This window comes from Oenanthe melanoleuca, chromosome 24, assembly GCF_029582105.1.
Source record: "Oenanthe melanoleuca isolate GR-GAL-2019-014 chromosome 24, OMel1.0, whole genome shotgun sequence".
NCBI lineage: Eukaryota > Metazoa > Chordata > Aves > Passeriformes > Muscicapidae > Oenanthe > Oenanthe melanoleuca.
In genome coordinates, this window is record NC_079357.1 from 258,561 (window position 1) to 281,275 (window position 22,715).

At 44.7% G+C, this 22,715-nt stretch overlaps 1 protein-coding gene across 2 annotated transcripts in view; it reads right to left on the reverse strand.

Annotated features, from left to right (window-relative positions):
• KMT2A (lysine methyltransferase 2A) overlaps positions 1-22,715 on the reverse strand; it is a 41,962-nt gene that overhangs the window by 14,772 nt on the left and 4,475 nt on the right. The window contains exons 2-24 of one of the 2 annotated variants that reach the window (XM_056509865.1): positions 18,493-18,562; positions 14,770-17,438; positions 13,326-13,503; positions 12,734-12,968; positions 11,832-11,896; positions 10,930-11,301; positions 10,262-10,335; positions 9,520-9,648; positions 8,552-8,665; positions 7,276-7,422; positions 6,923-7,018; positions 6,002-6,122; positions 5,136-5,249; positions 4,617-4,801; positions 3,859-4,032; positions 2,954-3,064; positions 2,641-2,714; positions 1,932-2,122; positions 1,513-1,619; positions 1,233-1,370; positions 561-719; positions 162-279; positions 4-82 (exon numbers count right to left, since the gene is read on the reverse strand). In XM_056509865.1, the coding sequence (XP_056365840.1) occupies positions 4-82; positions 162-279; positions 561-719; positions 1,233-1,370; positions 1,513-1,619; positions 1,932-2,122; positions 2,641-2,714; positions 2,954-3,064; positions 3,859-4,032; positions 4,617-4,801; positions 5,136-5,249; positions 6,002-6,122; positions 6,923-7,018; positions 7,276-7,422; positions 8,552-8,665; positions 9,520-9,648; positions 10,262-10,335; positions 10,930-11,301; positions 11,832-11,896; positions 12,734-12,968; positions 13,326-13,503; positions 14,770-17,438; positions 18,493-18,562 (5,720 nt within the window). Of the gene's footprint in view, positions 1-3; positions 83-161; positions 280-560; positions 720-1,232; positions 1,371-1,512; positions 1,620-1,931; positions 2,126-2,640; positions 2,715-2,953; positions 3,065-3,858; positions 4,033-4,616; positions 4,802-5,135; positions 5,250-6,001; positions 6,123-6,922; positions 7,019-7,275; positions 7,423-8,551; positions 8,666-9,519; positions 9,649-10,261; positions 10,336-10,929; positions 11,302-11,831; positions 11,897-12,733; positions 12,969-13,325; positions 13,504-14,769; positions 17,439-18,492; positions 18,563-22,715 lie in introns of both variants that reach the window. The other variant, XM_056509864.1, reaches the window with a different exon arrangement.

Genomic DNA, 22,715 nt, shown 5'->3' on the forward strand with positions numbered 1-22,715 from the left:
CACTGATAGCCAATGGGAAACAACTTATCTTCACAGTCTGAGAGGTCATTCAGAATTCCTAAGCAGTCTATCGTCATTGAACCTAAGCAGAGAGAGGAACAGTTCTGTGAGCCAGATTCCAGCACCAAAGGTGGATCAAGTATCCAGAGACTAGATCATACCAATCATCATGTGGATGTTCTCTGGTTCTAAGCCACTAAGAAATTTTCTTCTCAAACTGATCCCTTCAAAGTCCACAAAAACTCTCCTAAGAACTTCAAATCCATTCTCAGGAACCACCTGGAGCAAGAACCAACAAAACTACTTGTTAGTTAAAGGAACCACCACATGTATGCTATGCAGTTTGTCCTACTTGATACTCAGTTTGGTCTTTTGGTTTTTGAACTAGCACACCTGCCAAACTTCCCCAGGCCAGTTGTATTACTGACTTCTTTTTAAGAGCAAGGGTTCAGCCCATGTTAGTAAGAAACACATTTAACATAAACTTCTAAAATGTGCTCATAGTTACAGCCTAACTCCACCTTCAGAGAGTGATGCAGAGAGTGAACGAAGAATCTTACCTCTCCTTTGATCAAGTCACGATGCCTCTGGCAATAAACTTTCTTATCATCCAAAAAGACACAGTTCTTGACTCGTGAGCACATGAAATGATAATTACTGGTACAGGAAGTGAGGCAGCAGCCTACTGTGGCACCTGACTTCTGGCAAAACTCACATCTCTGCAAAAGTAAAAAGAGAAAACCAAAATTTTAATCTCTTCTAAAACCAGATCACCATTGCTGTTGTCAGTTGGGTTTTTTTGGCACAGACAGAAGTTTATAGAGTAATGCTTGATCTCCTGCTTCATTGCTGCTCCATTTCACTAGTGACTCACATACACAAGGGAGAGACACGGAGGAGGAGGTGAGAGGAAGAAGAATCCCTCACATGAAACAACTCCTTCATTTGTGGACTGGTTCTTCCAGGCCTTTCCCAGACTTTCCTTCTTGTGCTTCATATCCAATCCTCACATTTTCAAGCTTCACTTTGTCTCCACAATATTTCTGAACTGAGCAAGGATAAAATAACTTTCCAAATACCTTCAGTCACTTCTACTATACAAAGCGTTAAAAAATACTGCAAGGAAAGGACAGAGAAGAACAAATGCACACAGGACATCTTTCAGCTGAGCTCCTGTCTTGTGATTCTAAATCAGCATTAAGTTTAACAAAGTGTCCTTTGCTTGCACCCACCAGCTGCTTTCCCCGGATCACAGCCATGTGCACGTTTTTCAGAGAACCATCATCATCTTCAAACACTTCTGCTGACCACAAAGCACAGTTCACATGTGTCCATTCGTTTTGGCCAATATAGAGAAGACGTCCAGCATCCTAAAGAACAGAAGGAAATGTTCATTTCAGATGTTCTAGAGGACACAACAATGTACAAAACCCATCCAGCCTACCACAGTACCAAATCTACAGCACTGCTTAAATGGGCTCCTACAGAAAGGGGAATGGGGCAGATACTCACATTAGCACTGTCGTCACCGTATTTCAGGCACAACGCACACTGCCTGTTGTCTTCCACATCGGGAGGTGGGTTCAATTCAGGACTATCCTCTCTGCTTCTGTCAGAGCCTTAGAGTTAAAAGAGAGAACAATATTTATTCTCAAAAATCAGGGCAGCAAAAATTCATCTAGAGACATTGTCAGTAAGACACATGGTACAAGAGTTTCCAACAGCCAGCTTGGAAAGCAAAGTACACATCAGCCTCTGCACAACCTTCATTCTGGGGGAAAAGAGGTGGGTGCAAAAGCATTCTGGGGTACAAGCTCGGCTTAGAAACATCTCATATGCTACTGCCTCTGAATGATTTCAGGTCACAGAGGTCTCCAAGACAGATGCATTTCTGGGTTTGGGATTGGCAATCCTGACATGGGTTCTCTTACCAGAGATGGGAGGTGTAGGAGGATGTAGAGGAGTTGGTGAATCTGGCTCTCCAGGCCCTCTGAGTTTTGGAGCTGGAATGATTTTCTTCATCAGAGGGGGCTGTTCAGTGCAGTTGTTCTCTTCACGCTCCTGCCACTGAGCATAATTATGGTCGAGCGATGGGGGCAGCACCGCATTTGGCAACATACCACTGCTGAGATGCACAAGGAGTCAGTGTCACAGCTGGCTGCACCAGAGGTCCTCACCCTGTCTGCCAGGGCCTGCCTACCTGACATCTGCCCCCAGCAACAACTCCACCCGTTACCTACAGCCCACACCTTCCCCACCAGCCACATCTCAGTGTTTGTGATGTGGCTGCCTGCTTCTTTGAAGGATAACAGATGCAGGAGGGCTACCCCAAATGGGAGTGTGAGAAGAAGGACAGGGAAGGAAGGCCAGCACTGACAAGCCAACACACAGTACACCTAGTCCTAATTAAGAATTTGGGTTACTCTGCTTTGGTTACTCTTCCCATGTACAAAACATGGGAATGGGATTACTGTGTAACTTCTCAGAAGAATAAAAAAAAAAAAAAAAAAAAAAAAAAGAAGGAAAAGCAAAAAGGAAAACCAGAAGTTCCAAGCACGCAAACAGGCTCCTTCAATACGTTTTGCTTGGCCAGCTGGCAAGCAGCAGGGTGTCGCAGTCGGACACAGAACAATTACTTACTTGCTTGTTACTTTATTTGGCTCCCAAAATCTGGACTTTTTTACACTGAACCATGGAAAAACACGCTCCATTTGCTAAAGGAAAACAACATCCCATTAAAAAAGTTAGACAACATACCAAAATATTCAAAGACGTTCAGTCAAAAAGTACTGTAAATGCACAACTAGTAACATTTCATTAACAACTCTGACAATGTATTATTTCATTCCTGGAAAGACCCAAGCAAAGCTAAAGGTGGTGGCCCTTTGGACTCCAACATCAACAAGCAGTGGCAGGATACCAAGCAGATTTTAGTAACTGTAGGCCAGCTCACCCGAATAAAGAAGGACTTGACCATGCTGTTGGCTTTCTTGATCTCCGGCTGCCCGCCATCGGCATTAATGGCTGCTTGAATTATCTTCACGATGTCATCACTAAAATCCAGCTGTAAGAAATCCACAAAGCTTCACATTAACACGATTGTCTTTTGCACAGCTATACCACCCACTAATTTCTTAAGGCATCAAGCGAACATTCAGATGACTGTAAGATTGAAGCAGAGCATCAACTTAAAAGCAGAAAGGGAATTTGGCTGTGAAGAAGCAAGCAGTCCTCTACATTTATAAACTGGTGTAGCAAAACTGCTACACCCACAACCATCCACTTCAGTGGACTGGTTTTAAATCTGCCAAATTCGCTGTCTCACAAGGATTTGGTGAAAATCTGGCGCCACAACATTTGCCAAGCACTTCGCAACATACAGTGCTCCTCAAGATTACAAATTCTCTAGGAAAAAAAAGAGGAAAAGGCTGCTCTACGTAAAGAGAAATTATTTGGTCAACACAAGCATCTTCTGTAAATGACCCCTGAAGAGATCACCCCTCTACTAATGAATCCTTAGTTTCCAGCTAACCAATTGCAGCAGAGCTATTTGGCCAGACCTTCAGTAAGAATGTGGATGTTCAGGATGACCAGAACATTTATCTACATGAATGTCTGACTAAGAGCTAACAGGATCTAACCAAGTACCACTGCTGGCTGCAGAGTGTCCCACAAAAGCATTATACTTGTGTCTGGGCCAATATTAACCAGCTCCAGCCAGAACTATTTTTAGCTATACAATAACCTGCTTCCTTGTTCCTAAAGAAAAGGCTTAAGCTGCTCAGTTATGAACACCATACGTGATAAAGCAATTCACAGTGTCTAGTAATAGAGCAGAACATGACAGCTTTGACATACCACAGAAGTGTAACTTCCTTGATCCATTTTTCTTTTCACTCCTTCCAAATCCAGAGGTTGCTGCTCCTCCTGTTTGCTGACTTCTGTTAGGACAGGAGGATCGGGACCCTCAGGAGAGCTTCTGGATGGGATACTCTCTTCTGTCTCAGGATTTAAATCAGGCGGTTTTGCTGCCTGTCAACACCAGCAAGGAGACAGAGGGATGTTAACTACTGAAATGCAGTTGCTCCTGATGATACACTCCCAAGCCCATTTATTGGTCCAAAGATTCTCACTAATGTGAAGGAAAGGAGACTCGAGTTCTGAATTTCTGTCCAAAATGTAGGGATAACAAAGCAAAGCTCTTAACCAGCTTTCTGCTGAGACTTGTAAGGTGCATGGCAGGACAGAGCCATCAGGCATAAGGATCAAACTCACTGCTCAGAACTCTTATTTCTGAGTGTGTTATTTCAAGACAAAGATCCTGTTCTTCTGTCAGAAAAGCACCTTCATCATCAAAGAGCTAAATCCTCCCATTCCTTGAAGAACTTTACCCTGTTTTTCTTTCAGCTTCACAAGTTGTATCACAGATACCCACTTTTCTGCTTCCAAAGGAATCAACAAAAGAAAGAGAAAATATAAATAAATCACAGCACATGTTGCTCCAAGCACAATGCAGACACTTGTGCAGTAAGAAGCACAGCAACACCTCAACAACCCAACTGAATGCCACGTACACTTCAAACCAGAGTAACACCACCAGGCAGTCTCCAGCTTACCTGTCGATACCGCAGTAAGTGGCTGGTAGTTCTGGAATTCAACAGGGCTGTTAAAACCTGCCTCAAGGAAATCTGCAGCTCCTTTTCCAGTGCCAGACGCCATTCTGCAGGATGCTGCTCTGTACAGTTAATGCAGGTGTATGCAACGCTCTCAGGCAAATTGGAGAGTATCTCATACATTTCATCTGGAGACAAAAAAAGACAAGATAACCATATGAATTTCTTTACTGAGGGATACAGGGAAAAATCCCTGTCCTGTGCTTACTGCCTGACACTTTTCATGTACTGAAAGCCTTTTACAGCTAATTGAGAGACACTGCCTCTGAGGAGAGTCCTGTGCATTCAGCATGTCATTGGTATTAGCACTGGTTTACCTGCTGTCACTCTACATTTTTCAGGTAGGTCACAATAGGTGAGTGTGTTAAAATAACACTCTAGTAGAAAGGTCCAAGACTTGATTGCTTTGGTCTAATCAGCACCCCATGTTCTTCAGTACTGAGGGGATGAGGACTTCCTTACCAGAAAGGTTTTCACATTTGGAGTGGACCCAGCGGTCACATTTCCCACACTGCATCATCTTGCTTTCGTAGTCATCATCATCGTAGCATTTGTCACAAAGAGGACAAAAATTTCCTGCAAACAAAATGGGATCTTATCAGAAGTCTGGATGCCAAACACATCTTTAAAAGGCTGTGTGGTTACTTACTGGTGTGTTAAGAAATCAGCCCTGAGCACCCCTCCCAGTAAACTGCCATCACAGTCCCCTCTACTGATACAAGGCTATACAAATTAACTTTGGAAGACCACCAACTACTTTAGAATTCCATGGCTGGACAGCCATTTTCTGGGCATGGTGAGACTAACAAAACACTATATGCAAGAGCAAAATGAAAGGACTAAGATGGCACATAGGCAAGAAATTAGGTGGAACATTCAAGACTTTCTATCCTGTATTCCTCAGAATGCCCTCTGAAGGTTCAAAGGTATCACGTACAGCAACTAACACAAGGAACAATCACTTTACAATAGAAATTTTGCTTTTAAATTTTAAGTCCAAAGTATTTTAAAATGTCTTTCTCAACTGCTAATTGAAACCCTGGACCAACAGGTGTCTAATAATTCCTTTATATGGCAGAGTGTTTACATGCTGAAAGCCCCAAGCTCTGTCAATAAAGCAGTGGTGACTTTGGTGAGCCACTGCACAATGGAAGATCCTGGCTTTGGACTGTTATGTGCACATTCAGGCTCAACCACAACCAGCCTGCACTGCTGCCTGGACCATGCCAAGCTCAGGTGCCATGCTAGCCCTTGCCCACTCACACTGGCTGATTCAAACCCAAGCAGCTGAGGAAGCTCCTGCTGTAAAGAATCACAACTTTATATACCTTTAGCAAAGAGTTTGGCACAATCGTGACACAGGGAGAAGTCATGAGACCACTGTGCATCCCACCCTTTGCCTGGTGTTGTCGATCCACAGCTCTTGCAGCGAACACATTTGGTACATATCTGGAAAAAGAATTCATTTGGCAAGAATTACTTGCTTTTATCCAGCAGTTTCTGTGCTTTCAATACATTTCATAATTTTTATTATTTCATGAGCGCAGAGATGTTACCCAACAGAACAAGGAGTTCCAAATGCTCAAACTTTCACTGAACAGAACCAAGCTCACTTCCTTCATGCCCAGATAGTGATAATGCAACAAGAAAAAACTACATCAAGTCACAGTATAGTTATTTTGTCCTTCATATTTGCACTGAAGAAAATATCACCTCTCCCTCACATAAAACACATGTAGTTGTGGCATTTCTTCTGATCTAAAATATAGAGTCCTATTTTAATAGTTTTTAAACTCTGTATATTGCAGGAGGAAACACGTACACAAAGTCTTAGCAGCAAATATACTACAGGCACTTGTTTAGAACAAAAACCTGAAAGACACAAATTAGCTAATTAATCGAAATTGTCTCTCAATACCAGTATTAATGGGTTTGTTAACAAAGTAAAGACTTGCATTTTAAAGACCTTCTTCCATGTTATGGGACTATGACCAAAAAACTCACTAGGATCTTATGACTTACTACAACTGAAAAAAGGGTTAATCTCTTTAAAAATTCTGCTTTCTCAGAACATCTTATCAAGCAGCCACCTCACAATCTATTCCCAAATGTACCTTCTGATGCAACAGGCACCTTGGCTCGAAGAGATGAGGAACCGCATCAGAGCAAATCACCTGCAGAGCCCTGCCCCATGGCATTACCATCAGGCAACAAATGAATCACCCGAAAAAGAAATTAAAATCCCTCACCCAAACTTTCTTTTTCTTGGTGGGTTTTGTTGGGTAGTTTGGGCCCAGGCACTCAGGGTGATAGCTGTTTCGGCACTTGTTACACTCCAGCAACTGCTACAGGAATAAGGGAAAAAAGCATTGGTACAGACAGACACCCTGCAAAGGGATGCAAAATTCTGGACTTTTTCATTCTTTACTGGATCCCCCATTCAGGTAATGAGAAAGAAGCTGCAATGGAGCAACTCAAGAGGCCTCCTCCCCAGCGCACAGAGATTCTGCTCCTGGCACACGCTTGCTGGCCAGCCTCTGGAGCCAGAGGAGCCCTGGGAGCAGTGGGGGTGCTGCTGGGTCTCCCAGTGGTTTTGGGGTACCTTGGTGGCCTGGTGCTGTCTCCCACAGACGTGGCAGAACTTGCAGCGACGGCAGCACCAGTTCTCCAGCTGATCTTCCTGGGGCCGCTCGCTCTCCTCCAGGCAGAACTTGTGGAAGGGCTCACAGCAGACCTGGCAATATACAAACTGCAAGGGGGGAGAGGCAGGTTTTAGCAAAGCAGAAACTGCTCCAAGTTCCCAAACCAACCCCCTTGTGCTCCGAACTATTTTGAATTCTGCTTTACAACTGACAGAACAAGATTTTAGGAGGGAAACTCTGCATTTCAGGTAACCTAAATACCAACTAGACACCTCACAGCCACTGGGAGTCTGGTACCTGTTAATTAAGTGCTTTGAGCATTGATAAAGGCCTAGAGGGCTCTTCAGGATCTCCCTCCCTCACTTCCTCCCTGTACTACAAAATAACTGCACCAGAGGACACACTTGGTGCATGAAGTAGGGACATGCAGAGTAAAGAGTCTCTTTCTGCGTTCATCACCATTACAAAGCCCTTCTAGTTTCCCTGTATCCAGTACAAGGGTGGTTGTACCAGAAGAACAATTATCCTCAGAGCATAGACACTGCAGGCTCACAGGGACATGGCAATTGTTTGTCCCCCGGAGGCCCCTGACTAAGAAGTGGATGGCTCCATGCCCCAACAGGGCCCTCGTGGACCTCAAGTGCACTGATGTCCACATCCAGAACTTAACCCCCTTTTCCCATATGCACTCATCAAAACCCAGGCCCTCCTAGAGCAATAGCACCCAGGTCAGCTGGTATGAAGATGCTGAGAAGACACCTATCTAAACCTGGAAATGCACTTAACACATCTCAATCCAGCTCTTTAGGCAGCGCCAGAACCTTTCCAGTCATGCTTCTGCAACAGTTTGCAGCTCTCGGCAGGTATGGACACACCTGGAAAAGTCAAGGCTGCCTGAAACCCTTTAGCACCACTGGAGAGTCTTTCTTACTTCAGGTTAAGAGACAGCAAAGCTCCTGCTTTACATCAGATGTGAGTTCCCAAATTTAGAGACATGGGTGCTTTCAAATATGCTGTTCTTCACAACTCATACATCGCCAAAAAAAGCACTGTTGAAGTTTCCAAACTGATTTTAAATACCTTGCACTTTAGTATCTTGGGACAAATTCTAGCAAGGACAGATTTACAGGTATATTTAACTTCTTCTGGATTAAGGTTATTATAATTTTTATTTATTTATTTTTGTAACAATACAGTGCTGTAATTAAGTCATCAACAGCCACACACAATCTTTACCTCCACATGTCCACTGCTGGCACAGAGAAAACACACCACCCTGGGAGTAATAGGTACCGAGGTGACGATGCCTAACCCACCCATCTCCCAAACATTCTCCACTTCACAGTCCTCCTGAAAGTACAAAAGGACACATCACCATGCAGAACAAGGCAACACAACGTCAGTACAAAATGCTCACACCACTGCTCAGTTCTGGGCCTGTGATTAAGACGCCTCAAACTGCAATAATTTCAACGTGTTCCTCAGTCTACTTTACAGTGTATTCTGGGAGAGTCACACCTCGGCGCTGCTCCTGCCGAGAGCACTCAAAGGCATGCTAGAGCCTTCCTTCTAGGGAAGGCAAACCTAAGGAACAGGACAAGGCTTTTCACAATTGCACAAGTATTACTAGAAGTGAAATTTCAGAAGAATTACACTTTATTAAAGCTCCATATTTGTATAAAACACTTATGAGATCTCACTATGACCTCCAGTATCAACACTTAATAGATGGACTGAAAAATTATTAGGAAAATATTTTATTATAATTTCAACACTGTTGTTCAAAAATGTACAGGATTTATCATTTTAAAACCCCAGATATACCCCAAACGTTGTGAATTACAAGTTACTAACATTTTCCCCAAATCTTGTTGGATCAAGTTGTGGTAAGGTTTTAAAGTTCCATCTTAATGGAATAATTCTTCATAAACCTCAAATTCTTGCTCATCCTCACACATTGACAGTTAAGGTTTTAAAGCTTTAAGTGTCTCTTCATCCAGTACTCTAATTATAAGAAAAAAAAGGCATAACAGGCTTTTAAAAATCAACCAAGTGACTTGTCATGAGGCTCCTATTTTGTGGTTCCCTCTGAAAGGTCCCAGACACACAAACTCAGCAGTTACTGCCAGCACTTTCAGGGGACTCTAGTTCCAGTGTCTGAAAGCCAGGGGACATTCAAATACTTAAAACATTTTGTCCTCTACCTTGAAATCCACTCGGATTCTGTGGACTCCATCTGGAGGTGGCTTTTGCTTGGAACTGCTGCCGTTAGTCAGAGTGCTGAGCAAGTTCAGTGTGTTGCTCTCTGGCTTGCTCAGAGGAGGGGGCTTTTCCTGGTCAAGCAAAGGAGCCTGCATTAATCCCAACTCTGGATGTTAGAACTTAACCAGCAGTTACATCCAATGCCATAAATAATTCACAGACAAACCCCCAATCCAGCACAAAATTAACGAGTGTTACAAAGCTGCAGGGAAGTGACCATTCCACAAACCATTCCCTAAGAGCATTCCATATGCAAACACAGTCCTAATTCCATGTGCTCTACCATCACATTGTTCTTTTATTAAAGCATGGGTTGGTGCTTGGATGCAGTAGGGCGACTCTGGGTATAAACAGGCTCAACTCACTTCTCCTTCAGGTTTACATAAGACAATTCTTTTTTTCCATGATTGAGCTATTTCTGAGACAAAGGCAGTTGCATTTTTTATGGAAAAGCTAACCTCCACCCTCCAACATACAAATCTTAAATACCAAAGTATCATCTGAACTGAATCTTAGGCACAGGACACGGTTTTTGCTATCCACATACTGCCACAAGGGAAAGCCTAACATCTTTAAGAACCAAATGAAAAAAATCTGCAAAGCCTTAAGCAATATGGTTCTACTTTCTAGACAGAAGTTCCAGGTGCTTGAGATTTTACTGACTGTATAAAAAACAGTATTCACCTTTTCTTTTGGTTTCTGTTTCACAGGGAAAGTTGGACGGGGAGCAATTTTTTTCTGTTTGCTTTGTTCTGTGCCTAGGAAGGGGGGGAAAAATTATGAGTATTTCAAGTAACTAACAGCCACCTGTAGAGAAGAAAAGGGAAAAAAATCAGCTGGGTAATGTGCGATGAGTTTTAGACTAGAACTTTTCCACCCTCTTCTGTGGCTGCGCCTCCCCAGCTATGAGCTGCTTCTCTGAGGCAAGACTAGAAGAGTTTGCTCACAATCTGGAGCATTGTGGGTGCAAAGCCACAGAGATCCCAGAGCTGCCTGGCTGATGACTGTTCACACTGCTCTGCACTACATACAATAGTGGACTATACTTTTGTAGTAAAAGATTACATCCTCCTGGTTTTACATTCAGAATGGGAAGTTGACAGACTTAACAATACTGAAAGTACACTTCAAGACTGCCACAACTATACAACTCAGGAGTCCCAACCAGGACAGCCATCTTTCTCCCTGCCCTAACATACACTGTGGCTCAATAAAAAGGAAGCCATTTCTAAGCAAAATTTCCAGAGATTTCAACACACCATAAAGCATTCAACAGATTTAAAATGGACCAGCTTTTAGCAGTACTGTTAATTAACATGACTAATATATTGAGGATAAATAGTCCCATTTACCTATTTCTGGCTGGGGAGTCTGCTTTTTCTTGGGCTCAGAAGTGCTAAGTTTAGGTGCTTCTTTTTTCAAAGGTCCTGAGCTTGGTGGCTGAGGAGGAGGGGGCTGGACTGGCTGGGATATCTGCTTGCCAGTCTTTCTGGTACCAGATGCAGGGACCTGTTTGGGCTCTGACACAGGAATGGAGGAATTCCCATCCTCATGCTTTTCCTCAACAGGCTTACGGGCAGGCTCACAGCTCTTCTTCCCAGCATTGTCTTCTCTTGGTACAATAGCCTGAGGAGTTTGTTTCTGTCCAGAGTCCAACTGGTTTTTTCCAGAATGGCTTTCTTTCTTCTCATTTGTCTTGGATTTCTTCTCTTTCTTTTTTGCAGCTAAGAAAAAGAAGCACAGATAAAGCAACACAAACATAATAGTGAGACTTCAAATTATTTGCTGCTCTTTTAAAATAAGGACACAGACACTTTGATTCAGAACTTTGCCATTCTGTCATACAAAAGAAAAAGCTCTACTCAAAAAATAAACTTGGCTGGTACTTCAAACCACGTTCTCTCACACCTTGGGCCCCTATTTTGCAACAGCAATAAGCAACACCCTCCTGCAGTAACACTGCGTTCAGAGCTGAGAGCAGACTTTGTGAAGAAGGAAAAGGAAGCAAAAGGAAGGAAACAAACCAGTCCAGTCAGCACCAGTCCAGTGCTGAGAGACACTGGCATGTACAATGTCTGTCAGTACTCACATCTCTCCTGCCCCTTACACCTGCCACCAACAGTGCAGGCAGGTTGGCTCCCAGCAGAATAACCTTCATAAGCACAGTGTAGCTAAAACAACAGCACAGAGAGCAAAACCTATGAAAAGAAAACTTCTGTCTTGTCCTATACTCAAGGCAAGTCTTTTAGCCTACCTTTAGCTTGCTTCTGGAGATAAGCTTTTGAAGGCATCCACTGTAGATTCTGACATTTCCTCATTCTAAAAAGAAAGAACATGTCACAAAGTCAGAACAAAGATGCAGAAACTTTATTCAATTTATTCCCTATCTGTCTTATGCTCGGCATCAAATGTCTTCAGTAGACTGGGCCAGGCTTTGTTTCTAGGTCCATTCCTGTAGGAGAACTCATGGCTCTGAAACACAGCCCAAAGCTTGGGCAAAGCTGCTGAGTCTGCAGAGTGTTCTCACACAGCAATTCTCACTACAAGGCTTTATAAATAGCTCTTATACCACAACAATCTACTGGTACCACTTTAGCTGATGCCTTTTCAGTTTATCTAGTCTGGTAAAATCAATTTAATACAGCAATTAGAAAAAGGTTCAGTCTAAGTGATATGTATAAAAAATTACCGAAGAAATCATGGAAGAGTGGTATTTCTTAATGACACCCCGAGAAACCTTTGATATACAAAGTGTATAGAAGCTAAATAAACACCAGCTTGAAGACACAAGCTTTTCATGAATGCAATTTAGGAGAATACGGTAAGAATTTATGCACATATTGCCTTCCTTGCAAAATCCTGTACTGCCTAAAAAAAGCCTCAGATCTTCCACTGAACAATCTTCAATACTCTGCCACTTCCATCAAACTGAGGAGAATAAACTAGAAGTGAACTCAGGAGAGAGAAAGAGCTCATAACTACTGCACTTTGAACTGTGGTCTTGACTCTCATACAGTCCCTTGCTTTGATCAAGCCTCAGACCAGGTCAAGCTCAGCCCAAGCCCACGACACAGGACAAAATGCTGCTCCTGGCCCAGAGCGTGGGTATCCCACTCAGAGCAGGGATAAGCTCAATAGCTTCTCAGACACACTTACTTGCAGCACTGCTTCTTTATATTGCGCCCACCAAACTTGGGTTTGTCTAGGCAGTTAGTGCAGACACCACAGTCCTCTGGAACCTGGCAGCCCGAACACTGCCCGCAGCGCCTGGAGCGCCGGCCCTTCTTCACCGGAGGTTCTTGCTGGGCCTTGTTTCTGGTGACCGGCTTAATGGGCTTGATAGGTGGAGCAAGAGGTTCAGCCTCTTCTGAGCCAGCTATCGATGACTTATCTACCAAAAGAACATTTCTAATGTCAATTTTCTGATGGCGAAGAATGTTTCAGAAGTGTCTAATTTAGCCCACAAAGCCTAAGTCCATCTGCAGGGCCACACAGATGTAGTGATTGCGTGTCTACACGTGTGTGCACATGTATAGACACACGTGCTCCCAGGCAGAACACACGTTTGGTGCAGAACACACGTATTTAACACAATTCCTAATAGCTTAAGGGATTAGCCCTGTTTGAGTAGCACTGTAATGGAGAGCCCAGAGCTCTTTAACATACCTTCCCTTGTTAATCACTTGAAGTCCTCATTTTAAGCAGTCAACAGAAGCTGACTTTGTACGGACCCAGGGATGAAACTCACCGTCATTCCCCATGGAAGACAGTATCTTCTCCCGCTCTTCCCATGGTAAGGCACTCAGAGTGGGCATGTCATCGGGAAACACCGCTCGCTTGCGGCCCAGCGCAACAGCCGCTCTCCTGCAAACGTGCTTTATTCGTGGTCCTCGGACCGACGTTTCTGACGAATCACTCTCTTGCCCCTAGATTTCAGAACATGAGAGCAGACAATACTCCTAAGAAAGTTATCAAAATGAGGCTGAGAAACATGTAACAGAAGCTTCTAAGCAAATTATATCTTAGCTTGCAGTTTGTAAGAATCAGGACAAAAACAGACTCAGCCTTCTAAGCCTCAGTTATCTAACAAAGCATATAGGCAAGAGAACAAGAGTTTTGACTCAACTGGAATTACAAGGTAAGTCTCCATCCACTACTGGAAAGCCAACTTGCTCATGAAGCCATATTATCAAGGCACTGACATTAAAAAAATTAAGAGTCCACTAGAATTGGAGCGGCACTTGGTGCTGACAGATCCAGCAGAAGCCTCAGTGGATGAGGCTATTTGAGAGCTTTGTAGCTGCTGATGTTTCAGATGAGGGGCTTGGGTTTATTGAGGTGCTAAACAAACTGAGCATTTTTAGTGCAATTTTCCATGTTTTGGTAAGATTCTGCAATATCTCCCACTGAAAAAACTGTCCTAAATAAGCAACTGTGAGAATCTGGACTTCTGCTACACCAGGCCAGTCATAGAGATGGGCATCTTCATTTCAGAGACAAACAGCTGAAGGCTTCTCTGTTTGAAATATATACTAGTGATTTTCAACACTAGTGCTGTTGTGAAAAGTTTAAATAAAAAATATTCCTTGAAAACGTATCTCGCCTCCCTTTCTGGCAGGTAAAGAGGTCTGCAGAAAAGGGTGGTTTTGGGCTGGGGAAGAGGGAAAAGAGTAAAGTGGTAGGAAGCAGTTCTCCAAATCAGATGCAAAATTCTAATGAATCTTCCTCCCTCCTATAAGTGAGGGATCACTTCATAAAGTTAAAAACCAGAAAGATCAAGAAACAACTTTCCTTCAGAAGCCAACTTTACACTCGAGGAGGGCCCCCAAGAAACCATGAGGCCAAGACAGACACTGCATTTTGCTGGAATCACACTTTTCAGAGCAAGTACTACTCCAGATAATCGCTTTGCTTAGATTTATTCAGAGATATCTAATAAGCAGCTATGCTGTGCTGGTCTCCAAAATGCATGCAGCTCCCCTCTGAGCTGACTACACAGCAGCTCCCTCTTCCCCTCAGCTTCTGCCCAGGGCTCCTTGTTTTCAGGTCGTTTGCCATCTGTTGCACTAACAGCTGCTTAGCTCGGCACATTAATTCTTCACGCTTAGTATACAAAAGCTACTTGTGACTTTCAGGACAAGTTCAAAGTAAGATGCACTCTAGCAAAAAACCCAACTTGGAAAAAGGAATACCTGTGCTTTTGGCTGATCTGCTTGTTTGAGGGACTTGCTCTTCTCAATCTTGTACAGCTGGGCTTTTGCCTTTTTCAGAAGACTGGCTACCCTCTTGTCAGTCATTGGCAGTTTGTCTGCTTGAGCCAACATAGAACTGATGGAGGAAGCAGAATGTTTAACAGTGCTTGATGAAGGAGCAGAAAGACGCAGAGCTTTTTCCTTCTCCGAAGATGGCACAGTGGGGCTGAGGTCCAGGTCTGATTTGTCCAGCCCCCCTCTACCTTTCTTGGATGTTTTGGTTTTGACAGCTGTTGTATCTACGAGAGCAGCAGTGGAAGCATCTGCCGTGGGATCTACTGCTGTAGACTTCTTCCGCCCAGCAGTTTTTTTGGCAGACGATGATGCTGCAGCATCTTCGCTGACTTTTTCTTTGGGTGTTTTACCTGCAGGAAACAAAGCAGTGCTACTCTGTATTTCTGACCCTTTTCTCCTTTTCTCTTTCCTTGATTCCCGTTTGTTCTCCTTTTCTCTTTCCCTGTCTTTCTCTCTGCTCTTGTCCTTCTCCAGGCCTTTGTCAGCATCTTTATCTTTGGAGAGTTCTTCTGCTGCCCTGTCCTTGTTTTTGCCTCTCTCTGTCTGGGGACTTGATGTGAACCAGGGGAAGAGAGGTGTAGGGCTACCAGATGAGAAAGGCTCTGCTGGAGCGCTTGTCTGCTTCCTTGGTCTCTGGCTTCTTTCTGCTGATTCCCCAGACTGCGATAGGGAATGGGAGGGAAAAGTAAAAGTTGAATTTAAGGCACTAGTGGCAAGAGAACTAACTGAAATACTAGTTAATGAAGAAGAGACAGAAGACTGTGGGGTGAGAGTTGTCAGGTCAGAGGTACTAAGCCTTCCGCTCCTCGTCCTCATGGAGTGCGAAGGAGATCTGGGTTCTGACCGGATGGGGCTGAACGCTTTCCTCTTCCGCCGCCGAGAGGACGTGCCTGTGGCAGAGGTCCCTGCAGTGGAGCGACCGACAGATGAGGGCAAAGTGACAGACTCGAAGATCCGGGAGTGGGCCTCGCTTGGTGTGAACCGCGGCGCTCGCAGCAGAGGACTTCTCTTGTGCATATCAAACCTGGCTCCAGAGTGAAGTGAAAAGAGACGAGTGGGAGCTGTGGCACCCGGTGTTGAGAAGCCAGATGCAAAGCCAACATCCTCCGGTGTTAGCGGCGGGGGCCTGAAGTTATCAAATATCGGTTTGCGAATAAGACCCTCTTTGGCATACTTTGCTGATGAGAAGTACTGTGGCTCTGACCGGGAATGTTTTAGGGAGGTCCACCTAAACGTTGGTTCTCGCAGAATTGACTTTCGTTTCTCTTGCATTGGCGCAGCAGAAGTAGGAAGAAAGGGTGAGGCTAGCGGTATGGTTGGAGGCATTAGCCAAGGGGTATGGTCTGAGATGCTTGAAGCAGGCTGCAGAGGTGGGGGGGGAGTGAGCAAAGGGGGAGGAGGAGAGGAGGAGGAGGACTGCTGCTGCGGCATGCTTGGTAAGGCTGACAGCTTTTTTGTGGTCCTCTGGCCAAAACTTCTTTCTGTTATCGAAAACCTTCTATTTCTCCTATCACCATTATCGTTTTCAGGGGACTGAGAAACAGGCAGGGGAGTGTGAACTTCTGGAGTATTGCTTCGCTCCTCAGAAAGCATCTGCATCTCCTCAGAAGCCTGGGAGTCTGTAGATGTATCCACACTGGGGCTGCTGGACCGTGAGGAGTCTGAAGACATCTGAGATGAATGCTGAGAAGCGGCACTGGACTTTTCACTGGAGCCACAAGATGTAGTGCTGAACCTGCTGTTTGGTGTGGATTCGAGTCTGGATATTTTAATAGGAGGATCGTAGTCTTCATCCTCAATAAACCGTTTGGGTGTTTTGATAATCCGTGAAGAGATTGCACTCACAACCGGCATGATGAACTGTCGAATATTTTTGAGCTGGGTTCTCCCCTTCCTGCCCTGCAGTTTGGCTGCTTCTTTCTCAATCTTCTTTTGTGCTCCCTTTTTAGCCCTCTGCAAGAGTTGCTTAGCAATCGCAGCATCAGTCCTTTTGGTGGAAGGTATAATCCTAACAGGTTTAATCCTGCGTGGACTCTGTCTGACAGCAGCCTTCTCTTCCTTTGTGAGAGGTGGTGTGCCATCCTTTTCTTTGCGAATCCTCTGGGGCTTCTCCAGCTGTGAGTTTATGACTAAAGCTGAGGAAGTCTTTAAACGTTCAGAGGACGGTGGCCTGCCTCTCCTGCGCACCATCTGAACACTCTTCCTCCCAATCTGAAGTTTTGCCCCAGGCTTAAATTTAGATTTCAGCGGGGAAAGCTTACTAGTTCTTAATTTCTTGATTTTAGTTGCTTGCTGAAATGTAGTGGACGGTGATCTTTTGATTTTTTTCAGACTCTCTTTTTCGTCTTTGCTGCCCTTCTGAATGTCCGATGTGTCCTTCTCCTGTGACAATTTGAACTTCACACTTGTAAGGGTTGGAGGTCTTCCTCGTCTTTTTTCCCCACTCTTCGACTCCTTCTTCTTTACTTTCTCCATGGATGTGGTTTCAGACTTGCTTGAAGGGGAACACACTGATGAAGAGTCTGACAGTACAGCTGAACTTCGGTCAGAACTGCTCCGGGGCCTCCCGCGAGGTTTCCGTGGACTAGATTTAACTGAGAGAGAAGTAGAGAATGCAGGGAACATATTAAATTTCTCCAAGTGTGGGATAAGTATTACCCAGGTCACACAAGTATTTACTCACTATCAGTCATGCTGCCCATACATGGCCAAAACGTTTCAGATAATCAACAACTAGAAACAGTTTTATCACTACATGTAGAGAGTACCTTCCCAACCAACCTCTTTCCCCACATAAAATACCACACAAATAACTTGTTTAAAAATGCAAGCTAGTGTTTTCCCAACAATTACAAATGCAATTGCACATGCCCAGTTTCAACCTAATGCTGGGAGGGAGCAATAATTCTCAAGGGCACATGCTACCTTTTAAACACATGAATTTTTATTTTTTTTTTTAAGCAGATGACAACCAGTTGAAAGAAAAAAAAAATCCTTTTTTTCGAGTGCCATCCATCTGCACTGTTAAACGAGAGGTCAAGAGAGCAAGAACAACCTACATGAGGCTGATACAAGACAATTTACTAAAAACTGGTTTTAGCTTTGAAACACACTTAATATTGAGCACTGACTTGGAGCCATTGAGCACAAGACTTGATTACCCACCGTGACCAATGCATTTCATTGCACCCTCACCAAGCCCAGCTATTTCAGTTCGGGATCTTCCCTTGCACTAGCAAGGTACTCCATCACAGTTTGCTGTTGAAGCCAAGCTGAGCAGATGACTATGGTGGAAGAGCAGAGTGCTTTGGTGAGAACATTTATTGACAACACAGGCAGTAAGGAGTCTACTGAAAGATACTAAAATAGTCAAACCAGTTTTAGACTCTTACTCTTTAAACAGGTGCCTCTCCAGAACACTTACATGAGGTTTCAAATACTGGTTTCATCAGTATAATTACTTAACTCAAAGTTTCCCTCTTCCTTTACAGATCAGATGTAGAGAATCCAAAACTAACTGCATTGAATCTAAAGATTGGTGTGGCTTTTATGGTGGATGAGATTTGGTGGAACAAACAGGAGAGGCATAGCAAAATCATCACAAAAGAAAAGAGAAAGTCAACACCCAATCCTGAAACTTGGACTTACCTGTGGGGGACCTGGTGGGACTTCGTACTTTGACTTCTTCATCTGAACCAAAACCTAAAAACTGTTCATCCTGCAATGAGAAAGCAGGTAAAAGTTTGAGGACATGGATATTAATGTTGAAATGAAATCCACTATGATCGAAGCACAGGATTCTAGAGGATTTTCCTTCCAAAAAAAAAGATACTGGCATTTGTTCTCCTAACAAAGAATTGCTAAAATGAAAATATACATACATATACACATACACAGCAACTACAGTTTACAGCTATGGGACAATCAAAAAGAGTTACAGGAAAACAAAGGACAAATATATACAGAAATAAACCCTTAATGCATAAAATCTGCTGCTCATATCAAACAACAAAGCTTTCATCCTGTAAGCTACTACTCAAACCACCCTAAAGACACACTTCAGCAAAATAAGTGTTTCTGTATGTATTATTCTAGTACAAATGTAACCCAACTTCCTGCAAACTTATGCAAATCCTCTCTTTTTAATTCCCTTCAGACTTGGTCTTAAGGAGAGATGAAAACCTGACTTCTGCTGTGAAGCTCTTCCCTCTGAAAGAGGCAGGAGGTTGTAGGCTTGCTGTCCACATTGATGCAGGTGTATCAGAAGTCTGTAGGTGTCAATACAGTTCATCTGCCACGAAAATGTGTGGTGACATCTTTCTGTTTATGTTATTCCACCTTTCCTAATCCATTTTCACCTCAAGTATTTGGTTGGCCAGTCTTAACTTTCCTATGAACTTTGGAAACAGAGATGCCACTTGTTTTTCCTTTCAAAGCACTGTGCAATGTGGCTGCTAAGCCTTAAGAAGACCAGGCACTGTAAGGACAATATCCTGCAAGTGAAAAGGGACAAGACTGTGAAAGAAGGTGAACTGCACAAAGAAGCATTTCTTTGTGTTCTGCCTCATCCTTTTTACATGGAATTCCTACTTCATCTACTTACAGGGGAGATCAGGAAGAGCATCTCAGCTAGTGACACAACAGTCTGATAGGAAAAGGAGCAAGGCTTTAGACCAAAATATTTCTTAAAATTTTCTGCCCGGTTTGTGTTTGATGAGCCTCAGTGCAAAGAACTCAAACACAGTATGCTCTGACTGGGTGGACATCCAGGCTCTCAAGGCAGATAATGCTTTGGCCAGTTAAATACAACACGGGCCCCGTTGGGCAGCAGTTAATCGCTGTAAGCCATCACCAGCACAGACACCTGCTGGAGCAGGGGGTGGCCTTGCCCCTCCTCACATCCCTGCTGCCTATCTGCTCTTTGCACTTTCAGCAGAGATGACAAGCAAACCAGAAAAAGGAATGATAAAGCAACATAAAAAAAGCAAAACGACGCCAGAAGACATTGCTTCTGCCTGAGACACCTTGCATCACACAGAGCCCCTGAAGGCCATTCCCAGAAAGGGAGAAGCTACAGCTTCCGAACTTTAGTCCCACACCACCGCAAGGGGAGTAAGAGCAGCTGTGGGAGTGCCCAGCGCCGCTCCCAGCACTGCCTGCGCTGCTCGAACTGCCCGCTCCCAGCACTGCCCGCTCTCCCCGCTCCCGGCAATGCCCGCTCCCAGCACTGCCCACTGCCCGCTCCCGGCACTGCCCGCTCCCGGCACTGCCCGCACTGCCCGCTCCCAGCACTGCCCGCTCCCGCCACTGCCCGCTCTCCCCGCTCCCGCCACTGCCCGCACTGCCCGCACTGCCTGCTCTCCCCGCTCCCGGCACTGCCCCGCTCTCCCCGCTCCCGGCACTGCCCGCACTGCCCCGCTCTCCCCGCTCCCGGCACTGCCCGCACTGCCCCGCTCTCCCCGCTCCCGGCACTGCCCGCACTGCCCCGCTCCCGGCACTGCCCGCTCTCCCCGCTCCCGGCACTGCCCCGCTCTCCCCGCTCCCGGCACTGCCCGCACTGCCCCGCTCCCGGCACTGCCCCGCTCTCCCCGCTCCCGGCACTGCCCCGCACTGCCCGCTCCCGGCGCTGCGGATCAACGCCCACACGACACGCCCGCTGTCTCCGGAGCACGTGGCTACAGCAGGATGTAAACACCGCCGTGTGCTGCAGCACCGCCTGCCTGCGCTGGGCACCCAAGGGGTCCCAGCCCTGACAGAGCGAGGAGCTGTCAGCAGAGACAGATGTGGGCTGAAACCCAGGGAGCGCACAGAGAAATTACCTAAGAACAGCCATGTTTCAAAATACTAAGGGATCAGCTGCTCACCCTGTGCGATTTCCTGACTTGCACTGGCCTCCAGGTTCCTGTGGCTACTACAGATCTTTTCTTCCTGTTGTTATTCTGGGTCCTAAAGTGGCTACTAAATCAGTACTTGCCATATTTTTGACAATCACCTGTTAATCCACGATTACAGACTTATTTTCAAACTGTGCTCTGTTATCTTTTCTAATGGGATTCATTAATACTGGCTTTGGCCCAATAGCCTGAGAAAGATCATTTTTTCCATTTCTTACCAAGCAGACACCAGAAGCATCTACAGCAAAAAGGCTCCTTCCACAAAATAATCACTTTTGCTTCATTTACAACACAAGTACTATGACCAATATGTCACTTGTGTTTGGTGACATTCCTGAGTGTATTGGTGACCTCAGAATGGTCGCTATCACTACCTGAGAAGGCAACCCTGTGACCTGTCAGAGGAGATGAAGAAAGCCACTCCGTAATCACTCAGCATTTGCCAGGCTAAACCATCCAGTTGGCCATCACATGCCAAAATGCAGCTTTGAGGCAAACTAGGCAGGAACAGCCTCCCTCCAGCTTTTCAGAAATGTCATGACAGATGGACAATGATTAAAAACCATAAAGATCTTGAACATGGCCTCATTTACCTGAAAAAGAATAACGCAATGCAAAAAAGGCCACACAGGATTATAAATTAAAGGATGAGGGAAGGTTTGCCTCATACCAGACATGAAGACTAACCAAGCAGGCATGGGATGATCTCTCTGTGGGCAGCAGAGCTTCCACACATATTTCCCATTCAAACACTACAGTATCCCAACTGGGTTCAACCTGAGAGTTGTGCACAGGTGAAGAATGAAATAATCCAGCTACTAAAGAACAGAGAAGTTGTAAGCAAATGTGTATCACAATGCTCTTAAGCAATATTACTTTCCAAAGAATTTCCAGTTAAAGATGTCAGGGGAAAATCCACCTTCAAAGGAGAAACTATCCTGCAGGCACTAACTGATGTTCTGATCTCTGTTTGAGGAATAACAGTATAAACTATATCACTAAGGATCTGTGAAGTTGCATGGGGCTCCCACCAGCACTAAACCAGCAATGCTGTTGCTCCCATCAGCACCTGAAAAAGTTTATTTCACAAGAGTCACCTGACCAATGCTGTACTTCCCAATCCCCATCTTGGGTTTGGCCCCAGTTAGACAGCACCTCACTTTCTTGGAAAGGGATAAGCTATTTTTAGAAGCTCATTCAGATGCCTGCTTAGTGACTGGAGCACAACATCTATCAGACTCCTCTGCTTTCAGCAGAGTAAACACCCTTGGAGGTTGGCAGGTAGTACCCCTGAGACAAACAGCAGGTGTTGGGAGCAGAGCAGAGTCCGCTGGGAGTTCAGGGAGATGCTTCCCAAGCCATTACTTGTGATGCAACTTCAATAATAAACAGCCGAGCACCTGGGGTGACTATTATGCACCAACTTGAATGAGGGGACATTCATCCTTCCATTGTTCAATTCAACAAAAGCTTTGACCAGGAGAGAGCACAGACCTTGCTGATGCTTCACCTGGGAGCAGCACCAACCTACAGAAAACATCTTGAGATCACAGAATGGCTCTTGGCCTGGTCACCTCCACATGACAAGCCCCAAACTGCACTACTGCAGCTGTATTCTTATGCATCACCCATGGCAATACAAAAGTGATTAGGGCTGCAGCTTCCAGAGTCCAGGTTTTTTTTTAATTAGAAGAAATATATTGTTCTTTATGGGCTGAGACTCAGGGTGGGTCTGTTACAACTGTGTAACTGAGAATACAGATCTGTTTTGCCAGAGGCTTGGTTCCAATCTGGGTGAGGAATTCTGATTTATGCTTTCCAATCTGAATACAGAGGAATGCTTATTAGAACACCTGAAACACTCTCATTCTGGTCACAAAGAGCTTTCAATAATACCACTTCCAAGGAAGAGGGTCAGTCAAACCACTACCTAGAAAGATCCAGACTGCAGATGGTGAGAGAAAAGTTTTAGAGTTG